Genomic DNA, 14,884 nt, shown 5'->3' with positions numbered 1-14,884 from the left:
TGTGTGTGACGAATGAGTATATCCAAAACCAAAGACTGTTAGAGCAACTACAGATGGAGTAGTTTGGCTTGAAGGAAAAGGTCCTGTTGGGATCAAGCATGGACTATGTTAAACACTGGGAAAATGGCTGTGGGCTGAGCAGAAACGGACAGGAGCGGGGCATTGGGGAGCTTAGCTTGTCTGTTGACTCAGATAGGATGGAGTGACCAAGACAAAGGCGTAATGCAGCAGAGCTGAGGAATACATCTTTTGCACTCACTCTCTTCCTTCCCATTTCTTGCTGATTTTCTCCCATCCTTTGGTAAGATAGCAAGGAACCCACCAGTGTGATCCCTACTGGTCAGCCTGTGGGGGCAGAGAGGAACTAAGGGCCCAGACAGAAGCAGCAGTCATAAGGAGCGCCCTCACCAGAGTGGCAGTAGCCTACAGGGACACTGGGAGGCCATGCAGAGAGGAAGTTTCTCATGCGCTCTCAGAGGGCAAAGCCAGAGGATCCAGAGAAGTAAATCTCAGTCTCCTTTCAGAGCCCAGAAAACAGAGCCCAGCAGGGGGAGCGAATTAGGCAGAGCTGGTGTCGCAGCTGATGGACTGTCACCTTCTCATCCATCTCTGCCGCTCTTCTTGTGGCCAGAGGGCATCCATAAGTTTCCCTGTCTTGGCCGAGACCCACCACACTGTCTTCCCACTGTGCAGCATGTTCACGGCCTCAGTTGTCACTCTGGGGATGAGCCAAACATGGTGCAGCCATTGCAGGTAGATAGGGTGTGTCGCCGCAGTTAGCAGTCATCGAGGGCTTTGCAGAATCAGCGCTGTTTCAAGAGAATAATAAATTCACCCATGATGGATCCCGGAGATTCATCCAGCACTGTTGACATGCAGTAGTTTCTGTAGGCTACCATGTGCATATATGTGCACGTGTGTGTGATGCCCTCAGTACCAGCTATACATAGGCTATTGTGTTGTCATTTCCTTCAATGCTGAACAATTTCCTGTCTAGCAAATTTTCTAAGAATTTGAGTTTTAATAGCCATAATATTTTTTAAGTGGGTGTAGTATTTATTTTTTCAAAAAGTTATGTTATTAGCCATTTTGGTTGTTTATGTTTTGGCTATGATAAATGATACTATAACATATAGCTATATATTAAATGTAAATAAAATGATATCCATATCTAAGTAGTGTGCTTGTCTGTTTCTCTAGAAACAGGCACTGACAGTGAAGATGTTAGGTAGTTGGGTAGGTAGGCATGCTGGCTCAAACCTGCAATTCCAGCACTGGACTTACTGGGAAGGCTGAGGCAGGAGAATCTGGAGTCAGCTAGCCTGGGCTACATCACACACACACACACACACACACACACACACACACACACACACACACACACACACACACGTGTTTCTTGGTACTGTGTAGTCCTGCAACCCTTTCTTACATCTTTCCCCGTGTCCTTCCTTCCCCAGAGCTCACCTTCAAGCTCTACCAGCGGGCCAAGCACGTGTACAGCGAGGCCGCGCGTGTGCTGCAGTTTAAGCAGGTGTGTGAAGAAGCGCCTGCCAATGCTGTCCAGCTGCTGGGCGAGCTGATGAACCAGAGCCACAGAAGCTGCCGGGACATGTATGAGTGCAGCTGCCCCGAGCTGGACCAGCTGGTGGATATCTGCCGGTGAGCGGAGAGGGCTATGTGAGGGCCAAGCCATGGCTTCAGGGAATGCAGTTTCAACTAACAAAAAGCCATATTCTCATAATTTAGGCGAATCCTTCCTATATGATGGTGGACTCCATTCACCATGATGTAGAGCCCCCATCTTCTTCTGAACATCTGCCGGGTGGTTTGAGACCTGCTTTATGGGGCTCAGCAGTCAGTCTGGAGCCAGTTCCATTACTAGGTGACTAGACCTCACAGGAAGGCAGCTTTTCTCTGACATGGGCATTTTATGTATTTCGCAAACCCCTAGGAACCTAATGGAGTTAGTTCTGTCCAGAAGAGAGAGTCAGAAAAAAGGTCTTGAGAGTTCCACTGAAGGAGGTGGGCTGGAAGAATCACTTGGAAAGCCCCATCTCCTGGGCTGCCATATTTATTTTGGGCAGTTAGTGGAAACAAAGACCAAAGAAAGGCCAGTTTATAAACTTGGCTGTGATCCAAGTGTGAAGAGAGAGTCTCTTTCACAGAACCTCCAGACCTCGCTGTGGTCATTGTGCAAGAATGGGGATAATAGAGTGGCCTTTCCAGGGAGGTCCCACGCTGACCTTGGCCAACTGAAAGGGAAATTGGAGGGGAATCAGGTGACTTGCGTTAGCCCCCTCTGACAAGATGACACAGCCCTGCACGCAACTAGCAATGGAAATGAAATTAGTCACTTGGCGCCTGTGGCTTGCGCGGCTCATGCCACACCCAGCCAGAGAGTTGGAGCCGAACAGCCCTAGTGGGTCACAGATGGCATGCGGAACCTGCCTGTCCCGTCCAGAAGCCGGCACACAGCACGGCTGAGGCACTTCCTGTCGTCAGCCTTTGCTCACTAATTGCCAAGGTCCTTTCCAGAGCTCATTTTACTTTAAATACTCTTTTTTAAAAAAAGTATTCGGAGCCCAGTAAGTGGAAGAGACAAATGATGTTCAGTTGTGGATATTAGATGAAGTGGAATGATTTAAGCAGAAATGAGGAAGAAGTATCTTGGCTTGGAAGCCGGTGGGAAGGTTGAATCCTCCCAGAAACAATATGGAGGAGATCTGCCAGCCTCCTGGAATTCTCCAGTGTGCTCTCTTCTCCTAGGATGGTCACCAGCACTGGCTTATGTTTCTGTGGGCAGAGGGATCAGTGATAATTGGAAAATACCTTGGTTGCTAGTGATCAATGTCGTGGACAGAGCTGCAAGGGGTAGTGACTGCCGGGGTAACCTTTATATGCAGTGATTGGAGAAGACTCTGTAAGAGAGCAACGCTTGGCTAGAGACCCGAAGGATCAACAGGAAGGCAGGCTGTTGTGTATCAGACACAGCAGGGAAGGAAGGAGGGAGCAACAGTGAAGTCAAAGAGGTCATGGACATGCCACACTGCATGGACCCCGTTAGCTGTGGGAAGGAGCCACACTGCATGGACCCCGTTAGCTGTGGGAAGGAGCCACACTGCATGGACCCTGTTAGCTGTGGGAAGGATTCTGGCTTCCAGAAGAGAAGGGAGCAACATGTGATGATTCAGTGCCAGGTATTTGTGAAGGAAGGTTCTAGACCATTGGTGTGTGGGAGGAAGAGAGGAATCAAGAGGACTTCTGGATTTTTTTGAGTGAGAAAATGCTTTTTTTTTCTAAAATTAGGTTTTTTTTTTTGTTTTTTTTTTGTTTTTTTTTTTTTTTTAGGGGGACAGCTGTTTTTTACAACTCTAAATCAGAATTACCTCACACTGCCATGGGCATTAGTGCAAGAAAGACAGAAGAAGCAATGGGTCTAGAAAGTTGAGCAGCTTCCCACAGAAAGTTGGTGGGAGAGTCTGGCTCTCATGCCTGCTGCCCTTCCTCAGGATTGTGCTGTGATGATTACATCTAGCACTGGGCCATGCTCATGATTTCTTTCCTTTGTCTGAAGCTCTCTAGTGAGAAGCCTTGTTGTCATGGCCTCTAGCATTTTAACGTGGAGCACAGCCTGGTGGGGCAGGGTGGGGTGTGTGTTAGGAGGTAGGTGGGACAGGGTGCGGTGTGCGTCAGGAGTGGGTTAGCCTGGTGGGGCAGGGTGGGGCGTGTGTTAGGAGGCAGGTTGGACAGTGGGAAGCTGAGCTCTGCTTCTCATTCACAGTGCTGACCTTGAATGGTCATGTGCTGTCCAGTGAGACCATCTCTGCAGGAATCCTGTGTGGTTCTAGGGAGAGATTTTAAGAGTACGTCTTACATGACTTTGGAAATATAACTTATTTAATTATAAATTTTGTTTTAGAAACTCTCTAAAATATTTAGAGAGAGAGAGAGTGAGAGAGTGAGAGAGAATCTGTATGCGATACGTGAGTTTATTTGCCCACAGAGACCAGAAGAGGGTTTCAAGTCTCCTGGAGCTGGAGTTACAGGCAGTTATGAGCACAGATGCTGAGACCTGAACCTGGGTCCTCTGGAGAATAGCAAACTGTCTTAACAGCTGGGCATCCCTTCACCCACTAGAGAGTTCTTACTGGTGGTGAGATGTTTCTGACTAGACTCTACATCTGGCGCATTAGTTTTCTGGGCAAAATATTTAGCTGTCCAGATTAAGGAACTTTGCCCTCCTTTACATGGTGGTGCTCAGGTTTGGATTCAGGACCTCCTTTACTCTGCCATACACTGCCCCCATCCCAGGGTTGTTTTTGTTTATAAAGCCTATTGCTATAAACCAAGTTCTTTTTCCTTGCATTGTTTCTTTTTGAGATGGGGTAAGGGCTGGCCTTAAATTCGTGACTGTTCTCTCAGCCTTCCAGGTGCTGGGATTATGGTTATATATCTCCAGGTCTGGGCTTAGATGAATTTTGGTTTATTCCATGATCATATCCTTCTGTTTCCCAGACTGAGACGTTATCTTCCAGAATAATGAGAATGTCGGCCCAGGTAGTTGGGTCCGTAGGCCCCTTATGTAGTGACTATTTTCTCTGCTGTTATGTAACCGTATGTCATGTCCTGCAAATGTCCTAGTAGTGCCACACTCTCATGTCAGGACCCTGGCACCATAGTCACAGGGGAGCAGGTTCCATTGCTAGTGCCACCTTCCTTACCCAAAGTCATCCTGAACCTCACACAGAAGCCAAGGTGCTGTCTCTATATGGGTGTTTGGGAGTGCTAATGCAGGAAGGGAGCTGAAGACTGTCAGAGATATTAGGAGTAAGGGAAGTAAAGGATGGAAAAAACCAAAACCAAACCAAACCCGGGGGAGGTAGGGAGCAGAAGGGCGTGATCATGGAGCCCGGGAGCCCTGGAGGCTGGGAGGCTGGGAGCAAAGGTACCACCAGGAGACCTGGCTGCCTGCTGCTGGTCCTTGGGAGACAAGATAATGGAAGAGGGAAACAGAAATGGGTTCGGGGAGTATTGCCAGTGACATTTGCCACCCTCACCCTTGGCTACCTTGTAGCACTTTAAAAAGTTTTCTATGTTTGGGAAAAGTTTTTGAAAATTATTTTCATGAAGAGTTGAGTGAGGGAATCCCACAGACCCCCACCCAGTGGAGGTTTATGTGACCTGAGGCAGACTGCATTTCCAAGGTAGTGCTTAGTCGTCAGTCAGTAGGACACACCAGAAACGCGTCCATGATCCCAGGGGAACAGAGGGAAAAGAGAGACAGTACTAATGTTTGTTCTTCCTTTTCTTCTTCTTCCCTACTCATCAAGAGAAAAATCAGTTTAGAGCACAAAGGAAGGACCAAGAGCTAAGCGTGAGGCTGGGGCATGGAAACTCATGGGAGCTACATAGGAGCTCTTGTCCAGCCAGGAGCTGCAGGATGAGACCCTGTCAAAACAGAAAAGAGAAAATACCAGAAGGAAATTACACTTATGTAGTTAGGTTGTTTTTTTTTTTTAAAATTAAATTAATGTTAGAATTTTAATTAGATGAGATGAAATAATGAAGGAAGAAGGCAATCTTTGCCCAATTATAAAATGTCTATATTAAATGAATGAACCGTAAATTTAAATTTAAAGTAGAATTTCCTGAGGAACACAGAACAGTTTTGAAGCCAAGTTGGTTACATGTGGGGCAGCTCGTTTGTTACAATTCCTTAGCTTTACTTAAGGAAAAAAAGACTAATGCTTTTTGTTTCTTTTTGGTCACTTGTTGAAATTAGAGCAGATTCCTCCGTGTATTATTGTTGCTATTGCCCAAGCTATTGAAGAAGACAAATGGCAGGTTTTGGAATGAGAACGGATACAGACATGCCTTAGCCTGACTCTCCTCAGGAGTCTTTTCTCAGCCTGGATCCCACAGCTGGGCGGCTCAGCCTCCTGAGCCCCTCTTCACCAAGTCAAAGTCATGTGTGGTTTCTCACTGAGCCATGGGCTGACCTGCATGCCCTGCCATGGAGGAGGGAGAGTACCACTCTACCTGTCATGGTGGACTCACATCTCCTTGGGCAAATGTCTTCAGTTCCAGGGTGTTGTGAGTTACCATTCTCCAAGGCAGGTGACAGCCATTTTAGTTACTAAGCTGTGACAGTTTGCAAGGTCATTTTAGTTGGGCTTGTCTGTTTACACCCCTGCATGGAGGGTATGGGAAGGCCACAAACCCTCACCTGCATATCCAGCCACATCCAACCTTGCCCTAAATTGTAGTTGGCCTCGGGGAAGGGCTAGATTATAAATGCCGGAAGTGTACAGGAGGGCAGCTTTCCATGTGGCAAAGAGGAAGCCCCCATCCTTGCTGAGAAAGCTTTTCTAGGTGTAGCTTTTTGGGGAACACTAGAATACACACACACAGGGTAAGTAATGCCTTACCTGTGCTATACAACGAAACCCAATAAACTCACTGATTGCCTACCACACCTGTTTGTTGTTGGGACCTTAGGAGGAGGGTGGATTCTGCTTAATTTCCCCCTGGGAAGGTACTGTAGGAACACTGGTATACTATATACTCTATTTGCTCAAACAAAAGTCCTGCTTCTCAGTGGCCTTTGGTGCCCCACATTCTGAAACCCATCTCTAGACATGTTTTCTCCTTCCTTCTTACCTCAGCAGCACGGGAAGACTGCGACTCTAAAGTCTTATCTGTAATAAATCGAGGTATAAAAACTTAGGGAAGTTATTCTGGAAGGTTAATTTTTCTGATATTCTTGCCTCCAGTTCCCAAAGAGAAGAAGCTGGGACTCTGCAGTGGAGACACTGTACATTGCTTATATTTATCCAGCGCAATATCTGTGTTTTAAAATGGAAGTCCAGCTGCATGTATTACAACCTACCAAAAAACTAGAGCTGTGCTTATCCTGGGCAGAGATGGGTATGAACTGCCTCTACATCCCAGGTCCCTCAAACAATTCACGCCTATTTGCATAAAACATAAATGTTTAGTTATTTTGAAATGAATCAAAATGCAAGGCATGGTTTGCTGTCTTCTCTCTTTCTAATTTGCAGCAATTGGGTCTCTCTGTTCCCTGCCACCCTTTGCACTCTGTCTTACACCTTAGTCAAAGCTTTTTCATCAGCCAGGTTCACTGAAAGCAGGACATTGGGGTAGACAGTAACAGGCCGGGCAGTCAGTTATGGGTCTTCCCCCAACCCTTTGCTGTGCAATATTGTTGCTTTGACAGTCCTTTTTATACCTTCTCTACCATCTTCATCACAATGATATATGTGAGATTTTATGCAATTTTCCTGTTTATTCTCTGATATGTTACAGTGAAGAAGATACATTTTTAATTTTTCACTATTTTCTCAAGACTTCAAATGTGAGGTGTACTAAATAGTATTTCCTTAATTAACACCTTTGTTGGTCTCCCAACTTTAGACCTTCCTTGTGGTTTCAGAGACGTGTGTGTGTGTGTGTGTGTGTGTGTGCGCGCGCGCGCGCGCGCGCGCGCGCAAAGGGTACATCAAGGACCACTGGGAAACGTTGCAGTTAAGACTTTCCTACCTCCATCCCCGTGTGTGTTTTGTGTGTGTGTAGCTGGGCAAGACAGACTGATGACTACTGATACAGCCGCTTCTGGTTTGTGAACACAAATGCTGTTGATTATGGACAGAAGCCTATGTATTATAGCATTTATTTTTTTATTTTTTATTTAAGTTTTTCGTATGGCATATTTTGATCATATCAGTCATTTATTTCCTTTCTCCAACTCTTCACAGGCCTCCCACATCCCTATCCACCCAACTCCTTGGTTTTTTTCTGTCTTAAAAAAAATGAAAATCTTGACTCAGATGATTTTGCAGCCTGGGTTGATGTACTTTAGCCCATTCTCTTCTGCACCAGGCAGGGTGGCCACAGAGCAGTTTGAACATTTAGAGGCAAATTAATTTGCCTAGAAGTCTCTCCCCTTAGCCTCAGCTCAGTGTAAACTGACACATGGTTTGGGAAAAAGGATCTCTTGCAGCTAGATCAGAAACAACACTGTTTCAAAATCATTTCTCTCTCTCTCTAAAATGTTTTGAGACAGGCTCTCACTATGTATTCCTGTCCTGAAGCAGGTTGGGCTCACACTTTCTGTAACCACCTATCCTCTGCCTCCCATGTGTGCACAAGCATTCTGTTCCATTGTTCAAATCAGAAGTGTATGAAAGTGTGCCTGAAAGGCCCAGGGAAGGCAGTTACAGAGCTGGTGGATTGTACTCACAGCGCACCATCCCATATCATCTTCATAGAACTTGGGAAGGGGTGGGTTCTGTTACAAGTAAATTGTTCTTGTTGTTTCTAGGTGCTAATGGTTTTTTGTTTTGCTTTTCTTCTCATTGTTTTAGGAAGTTTGGGGCCAGAGGTTCCCGACTTACTGGAGCAGGGTGGGGAGGCTGCACGGTGTCCATAGTGCCCACCGACATGCTGCCCAGCTTCCTCACCAACGTCCATGAAGCTTACTACCGGAGGAACAGCTCCAGCCTGGCCCTGGAGAAGCACAGCTTGTTCGCTACCAAACCTGGAGGCGGGGCTTTGGTTTTCCTGGAGGCCTAAACAATGTAAAACATCTCAGAGAAACTATTTGGGGCATTTAGGGGCTGGCGAGATTTCCCCGGGCCACCACAAATCAGCCCCTTTTCTGTTTTGTTAGGAAGAACGGCTGCTATTATCAAGATGCATTTCCAGAGAAATGGTGAAAGCTATGCTTCATACTGACCACTTCTCTCTCTCAATGGATTTTCTTATGAATCAGAGCCCAGGGCATGCTTAGGCAGATCTTTAAGGTATGACTAATATTTATTGATTTGAAGATTTTAAAGATGAAGAGCAGAATGTACTCTTAATTGAACACCGCTACAATTAAATTGGTACAGCTGAACTGTATGTGTTGTTCTTGAACGGTGGTCACTGCTAGCTTCCCTTAGCCATCTTCCACGTAGCTGAAGCCTTCTGACGTGGCGGTGGATGATGACGATGACGACTGTGGTGACTGTGGCGTCTGTGGTGACCCCGAGGACAGTGATGTTGACGAGCCTCCAAATTCCTCCTTGAATTTAGCTTCCATACGCTGTGAACATAGTACATGGTTAAGGACATACAAATATCCTTAGACACACACACACAGTACAGTTGAATGGGAGATTCCTATGAGTCTGAAGATGGTGATGATCACCTTGGGGGAGGGGCTAAAGGACAGATTGAGTTGGCTTTCTTCCCACTCACACTACATTTCTCAAAGGCCTTTCCAATCCAAGAGGCTGACCATGCTGGCAGCATATCCATACCTCACAGCCCTCTTCCGGACGCCTGGCGAGGCTTGCTTGTGTCCCTGGTCCAGTGTAGGGCAGATGTGCAGTATGTAGGTGCGGGTGAGTCTGCAAAAGCCGTGTGTGATCTGACATTGACGGTGGAGTGAGGACTTAGGACACTTATCAAGAGTGGGCAGAAGTGTCTGGTCATGTGGTGACATGTGAATGGCAGACTCCCAGAAGCCCTTTCTAAGTTACATTGGAGGATGCATAGACCAAAGTGGGTTTTGCTGACATATTCCCGTGACAGAGATAGCAGTTGTAATCGTGGTTGAAATTACCACAATTTTTGTTTCAGATGACTATGTTGGCCCAGTAACCAGCATTCATTTACTGGATTTCACCATCTGCCTGTTTCTAAAGGACCTAGGCAGGCTCTAGAACAAGTCACTAGGAAACCAAGATCCATCCTAAAACCAATTCCTGATGCATTTCCCTCTAAATACTGAGCAACCTTGTGTTAAATTTGTTGAAAGAATTTTGAGTTTTCTTAAGCACAGTAATCTAAGAACCAAATTTGTTTATAATGCAGCATTTTTTTAAGGCTTGTATTCCCCACAAATAATTTGTGGTTGGTTTAGAATTCTTTAAAAAATAAAACTTGAATCATGTGAGATTGTTAGTCCATTTAATGATTTTCACCATGGATTCCTTATTCAGAGGATGAGAAAAATGTTCAGTAATTCTAAATAATCAGTGTGCACACCTCCACGGGGACACGGATGTTCTAAGTTCAGTGTGCACACCTCCACAGGGACACGGATGTTCTAAGAGTTCAATGTGCACACCTCCACAGGGACATAGTCGTTCTCAGTGTTTTGTTTTTGGGGAGGCACAGAGTCCATTGAAACTATCCTACTCAGGGTTGGCTTCCTGTCTGTTAAGAACTGCCTTGAATCTACCTTCAGCAACTGGTGTTCTAGAAATTGTGAGGCCTATCCAGCTCTTTCTTAAAGAAGAGGGATGGGACCAAGAGCACAAGGCTTATGAAGAACTGGACTTTGTGCATGACACCAAAGGCTGGCTAGAATTTGAAGGCTAGTGAGTAGGCAGTGCAGGCCAGCAGAGCATGAGTATAGCCTGAAAACTCCAGGTGTGTGGAAGGCTCTGGGCGAATGCTGGGTTTGCCTTCAAATGCACCAAAGAATCATGTCAGCTGCACTGGCTGGACCGGGCAGCAGTCAGATCAGGAAAACAGGCCACATATGGTCTACAAATGGATTTGGTTTGTCCCATTAGCATTTGAAAATGTGAGCTCTACATCTGGAGATTTTAGAGTCTGGAGTACTGGTGGGAGGCTGGTAGATGTTGATTCCTGCAGGTAACAGTAAAGGAAGCTGAGGTGGCAATTGTCGTGTCAAGGGTGGGCTAGTTTTCACAGCCCCTTGCAGTCTGCCCTGACCTGCACAAAGCACTGCTGTTCTCTTACATGTGGTACGTGCTCACTAGTAGGAAATACATCAAGAAAACTCGGAAGAAGGAAAAATACTTTAAAAAAAAAATCAAGACAAAAAACAGTGACCCTGTGTGTCTAATACGAACACTTGAGTGTTTCGTGGCCTTCTAGCACCTGTCTGTATAGGAATATTATTCGTCCCCAGTTTTGACATTAGACCCATAGCTAATGGGATTGTTCTAGAGTCTAGACTGCAGAGGAGAAACAAACCTTTCATGTTGGATCCCTGCATCCCTGGTCTCAGGGTCCAGCCTGCTAGCTTCCTGCATGCTGGCACCTACACGTCTTGTCCTTTGGAAAGTAAGATCCTTCAGCCCTACCAGTACTCAAAGCCTCAGAGGAGCAGAAAAGGAAGGGCCCAGGGAAATGGACAGGAACTCTCCATCCCTTTCTTTTCTCGTCACGTCTGAGCTCTGTTTGGAGTCCTGTCATGGTCTCGCTTGTGTTTCGATGGGTTGAGGGCAGGAGGCATTTTTTTCACATAGCTGATGGCATCATACAGCTTTGTTGAATTATTAATAAAGCACAACTTTAAGCACCAATAATTTCCTCTCCTTTCTCTCCAAATGCACTTTCCAGGGTCCAGTTACAGAAACTGTCCCAGGGACTGTGTTAGAAGCAAGCAATGAGGACAACGGGCATGAGGTTGTGAGTGTACTTTGGAATGGGTTGTCTCCCCTTTGGAGTGGACAGCCAGTGATAAGAACGCGCTGCCTCTGCCACTGCAGCTTGGGTGTAACAGTGCACCGCTTATGAAACATTGTGAGGTCTGGAGGCAAGAAGCTGTGGAGAGAACTCTCAATTATTTCCAGGAGGGAAACATACCATTTTATGTAGGAAATTCTCAAAATCTGTTTTGACTTCTTGGATGCTTTTGGAAGCCTTTGCCTGGAGCCTAATGGAATAAAGCAAAACACTTGAGCAAACGACTGTTCATGCGCATCTCCCGGCAGTGTTCGCAAAGAACGTGCTCTGCTCTTGCTGGCCCTTCCCACGTATTAATGCAGTTACCTCTTTACCGCTGTAGCAAGCAGGGATAACTTTTATCCTTTTTCTCCACGAGGAAACTGGCTCAGCTATGTTGGTACCCCACACAGAAGGATAGAGAGCAGATGATTTTTAATCCAAGCATTTCCTTCAGGCCTTAGTTCCTACCACCTTGTGACTCTCTACCCAGTGGACGCCTGTCCCCCTCAGCTAGACACATCACACAGCGTTACACTAACTGCCTCCACTGCCCAGATCGTGGGCCGGCGGAGGTGGGGGTGGACTTTCCACAGTGGCGTAGGGGAAGACGAGGTGATGGGCAAGGCACATTTGTGCAAGGTGTGTTCTGGGCCAAGTTTCTTGAAGAAGAGAATCCTAAGGATCTTTCAGCATTTTAGGCAGCAACTACTCAACTCAGAAAGACGACAGTTGATGCAGCAGGCACCAGGAGTCCCCAACTCCTGACACTTTTTCTTTTGTGCACCCCTTGATTTGTGTGTTAATCTTAGACTCATTTGTACTTCATTTTGTTAAAAATCTACCCATCTATGCCTCCTGGTCTTATTGGGATATAAGCCACATTTTACAATATACATTTCAAGAGTTTTGTATGTTCACAGAGTTTTTTTTGACCACCCTCACTATCTAGTCACTGCTTTTTGATCATGTTTCCTCTTCATGAGTCTCATTTTGCATGACTATCTGTGCAGGATGACATGGTGAGCCTGTCCCTGTGAGTGGTGCACGAATTGTCTAGCCACAAGAACATTCCATCTCCCTCTTCTCCTTGCCTGATGCATGTTTCTTTGAATGCAGATTCGGATCCACCCTGAAAACCATTCTATGTTCTGAGCTTCCCAATTCCCACAGGACTCTGTTCCTGTGGGCTCTGACTTGAGTCCCTGGGAATTTGATGTCCTAATTCATGGGTTTCAAATGGGAATGGTAGCTGATTTTTTTTTTTTTTTTTTTTTTTCGTCTGGGGGATAAGATAAGATTTTTAGGCGATGGGTTGGACTTTCTCTGGTGACTGGGAAGGCAGAACATTTATAGACTCTTCAGTCTCTCAGGGGGGCTTAAAGGGCTGCATCGTCTGAGTAGAGGAAATCCGTCAGTCCCCCTCAACTCTTTGTACTTCCCATTTTATACTCCAATTTATAAAATGAGTTAAATCAGCCAAATTATCCCTGCTCCATTGGGGAAACATGTTTACATGTGTAGATGAAGCAGCAGGGACAGAAGTGACATGGGACTGTAGTCCCAGAGAGGCCAATGGAAGGGCTGTTTTCTAGTTCATGTCCTTCCCAGGCAGGACATAGTTATAGGCTAAGTGCTATGGCTGGAGCAAAAAGAGATAATCATAATGTTTAGAAATAAATTAAGTTGGCAGAAGGTGATTTTTTAAAAAAGTAAACGAGTTAGTTGTTGTTTTTAGACCCATGGTTCTCAACCCCTGCATCTCAACCCCCAGGTTGCCTAAGACCATTGGAAAACATGGATATTTACACTATGATCTATAACAGTAGCAAAATTACAGTTATGAAAAAGCAATGAAAATAATTTGTTGGTGGTAACCATAACATAAGGAACTGTATTAAAGGGTTGTGACAATAGGAAGGTTGAGAACCACTCTGTTGATGGACTGTTAAGTAGGATATAATTCTTTTGGGATATTTAATATATGTTTACATGACAAAACTGCTGTGGTTTTTCTGTGAATCTGTTTGTCAATTAAAAGTGACTTAAGCCCTACAGAGTTTAGTATGAGACAAACCGGTCAAGCTCTTTCTCAATTTTTTCCTGTTGCTCTTTCAGGGCCTTGATATCTTCTCTTATTCTTTGCTTGGCTCTGTAGAATATAAATAAAACTCCATCAGCATTTAGAGTTAACATTTAAAAGAAAAGCAGCCAGTCCTACCTGGGGAGCAGTAGGGCAGCAAGCCCTTTGTTCCCAGGGACTCAATGGTGCGCTAATCCTCACCACATTCCCTTTTAGAAACCCGTGATTCAGTGCTTCACACCTGGTGTGACGGTGACAACCCCTCACTGAGTCTGTCAGAGCTTGCTAGCCCCTTTCCCAATATGTGGGGCTGCTGGGGAGGGTGGAGAAGGGGACACATAGGGAGAGGAGCACAGACTGTGTCTTGCATCCTGGGTAGGACTACACTGGCTGCTCCTTCATCTCCCTGAATTCCCAAGGCTGAGTCTGGTCCTTCTTTTCCCCCAGAGGCAACAGTCTTTAGACAGTTACTTTGACATCATGAAGTGGATCATGCCAGATTGTTCTTGTAAAACTTCATGGGCATTCTTGCATAGCCCATTCCTAGCTCTCTAGCACATAAAAGTGTCATGACCGCCCAGGAGCAATCACTCAGATCAAGCACAAGCAGAAAATGTTCCCCGAGAGAACATTTTCCAAGAGTTCGCCCTGTCTCGGTCTCTGCATTACCTCCCAGCTGCCACCCCACTTCCAGATGCCGCTTCCACAGTGCACGGCACTGCTGCTTTCCAGGTCCTCTTGTAAGGTGGCGATGCTCCAGTTTGTTGTCCGGTGACCTGGTCTTCCTACATTTGGGGTGTACCCTACAGGAAGGCTTCCTACCCATTCTAGTCCCTGACAGTCATCAGATTCCATGATCACTACATAGATACTTGACATGAGAAATTAAACTGAGAATCTATAAGGTGTTAAGCAAGACCCCCCCCATCAGTAGAGATTAAGTTCAGGCAATTTCTACTATCACTTCTAGTTATTAAAGCATCGTATATTACAGCCACAGTGCTGCTCCAACTTACCTCCTGAAATCTTTTTGGTTCTTTGCAAATTTTCTCTTGGCCTCCTTGATGATCTCATAGTATGTCGTAGCAGGTGGTGTGCTGGGCTTACAGTCAAGGGATGATTTCCAGTTATGAGTATTTGGGAAAGGTAAATGGGACCCTTCTTAGGGAAATTATAGGGACCATCTGGCCTGGGTGTCCTCTCTTGAGGCTTCAAGTGTAAGTGTGGATGCCTTGTCTGTCGTTATAGAGAACTGAGAGAAAAGACCACTTTTCAGCCTGCTTTAAGCTCGTTTCCCTAGGCATCGTAACT

At 45.7% G+C, this 14,884-nt stretch overlaps 2 protein-coding genes across 7 annotated transcripts in view; one reads left to right on the top strand and one right to left on the bottom strand.

Annotated features, from left to right (window-relative positions):
- Window positions 1-8,925, top strand: part of Galk2 (galactokinase 2) — a 118,065-nt gene extending 109,140 nt beyond the window's left edge. For 5 of the 6 annotated variants that reach the window (XM_050133006.1, XM_050133015.1, XM_050133007.1 and 2 more), the window contains 2 exons: window positions 1,461-1,662; window positions 8,388-8,925. In XM_050133006.1, the coding sequence (XP_049988963.1) occupies window positions 1,461-1,662; window positions 8,388-8,595 (410 nt within the window). In that variant the 3' untranslated portion in view covers window positions 8,596-8,925. The remainder of the gene's footprint in view (window positions 1-1,460; window positions 1,663-8,387) is intronic. The other variant, XM_050133000.1, reaches the window with a different exon arrangement.
- Window positions 8,839-14,884, bottom strand: part of Fam227b (family with sequence similarity 227 member B) — a 147,537-nt gene continuing 141,491 nt past the window's right edge. Inside the window, 6 exon segments of the mRNA XM_050133040.1 lie at window positions 8,839-8,921; window positions 8,924-8,965; window positions 8,968-9,109; window positions 11,632-11,701; window positions 13,568-13,642; window positions 14,590-14,667. Coding sequence (XP_049988997.1) covers window positions 8,839-8,921; window positions 8,924-8,965; window positions 8,968-9,109; window positions 11,632-11,701; window positions 13,568-13,642; window positions 14,590-14,667 — 490 coding nt within the window.

The sequence above is a fragment of the Alexandromys fortis genome, unplaced genomic scaffold (genome assembly GCF_014885135.2).
Source record: "Alexandromys fortis isolate MF-2015 unplaced genomic scaffold, M_Fortis_MF-2015_v1.1 scaffold_6, whole genome shotgun sequence".
Lineage (NCBI taxonomy): Eukaryota > Metazoa > Chordata > Mammalia > Rodentia > Cricetidae > Alexandromys > Alexandromys fortis.
The sequence above is the reverse complement of the archived record's forward strand: the minus strand, read 5'-3'. Positions and strand labels throughout refer to the sequence as shown.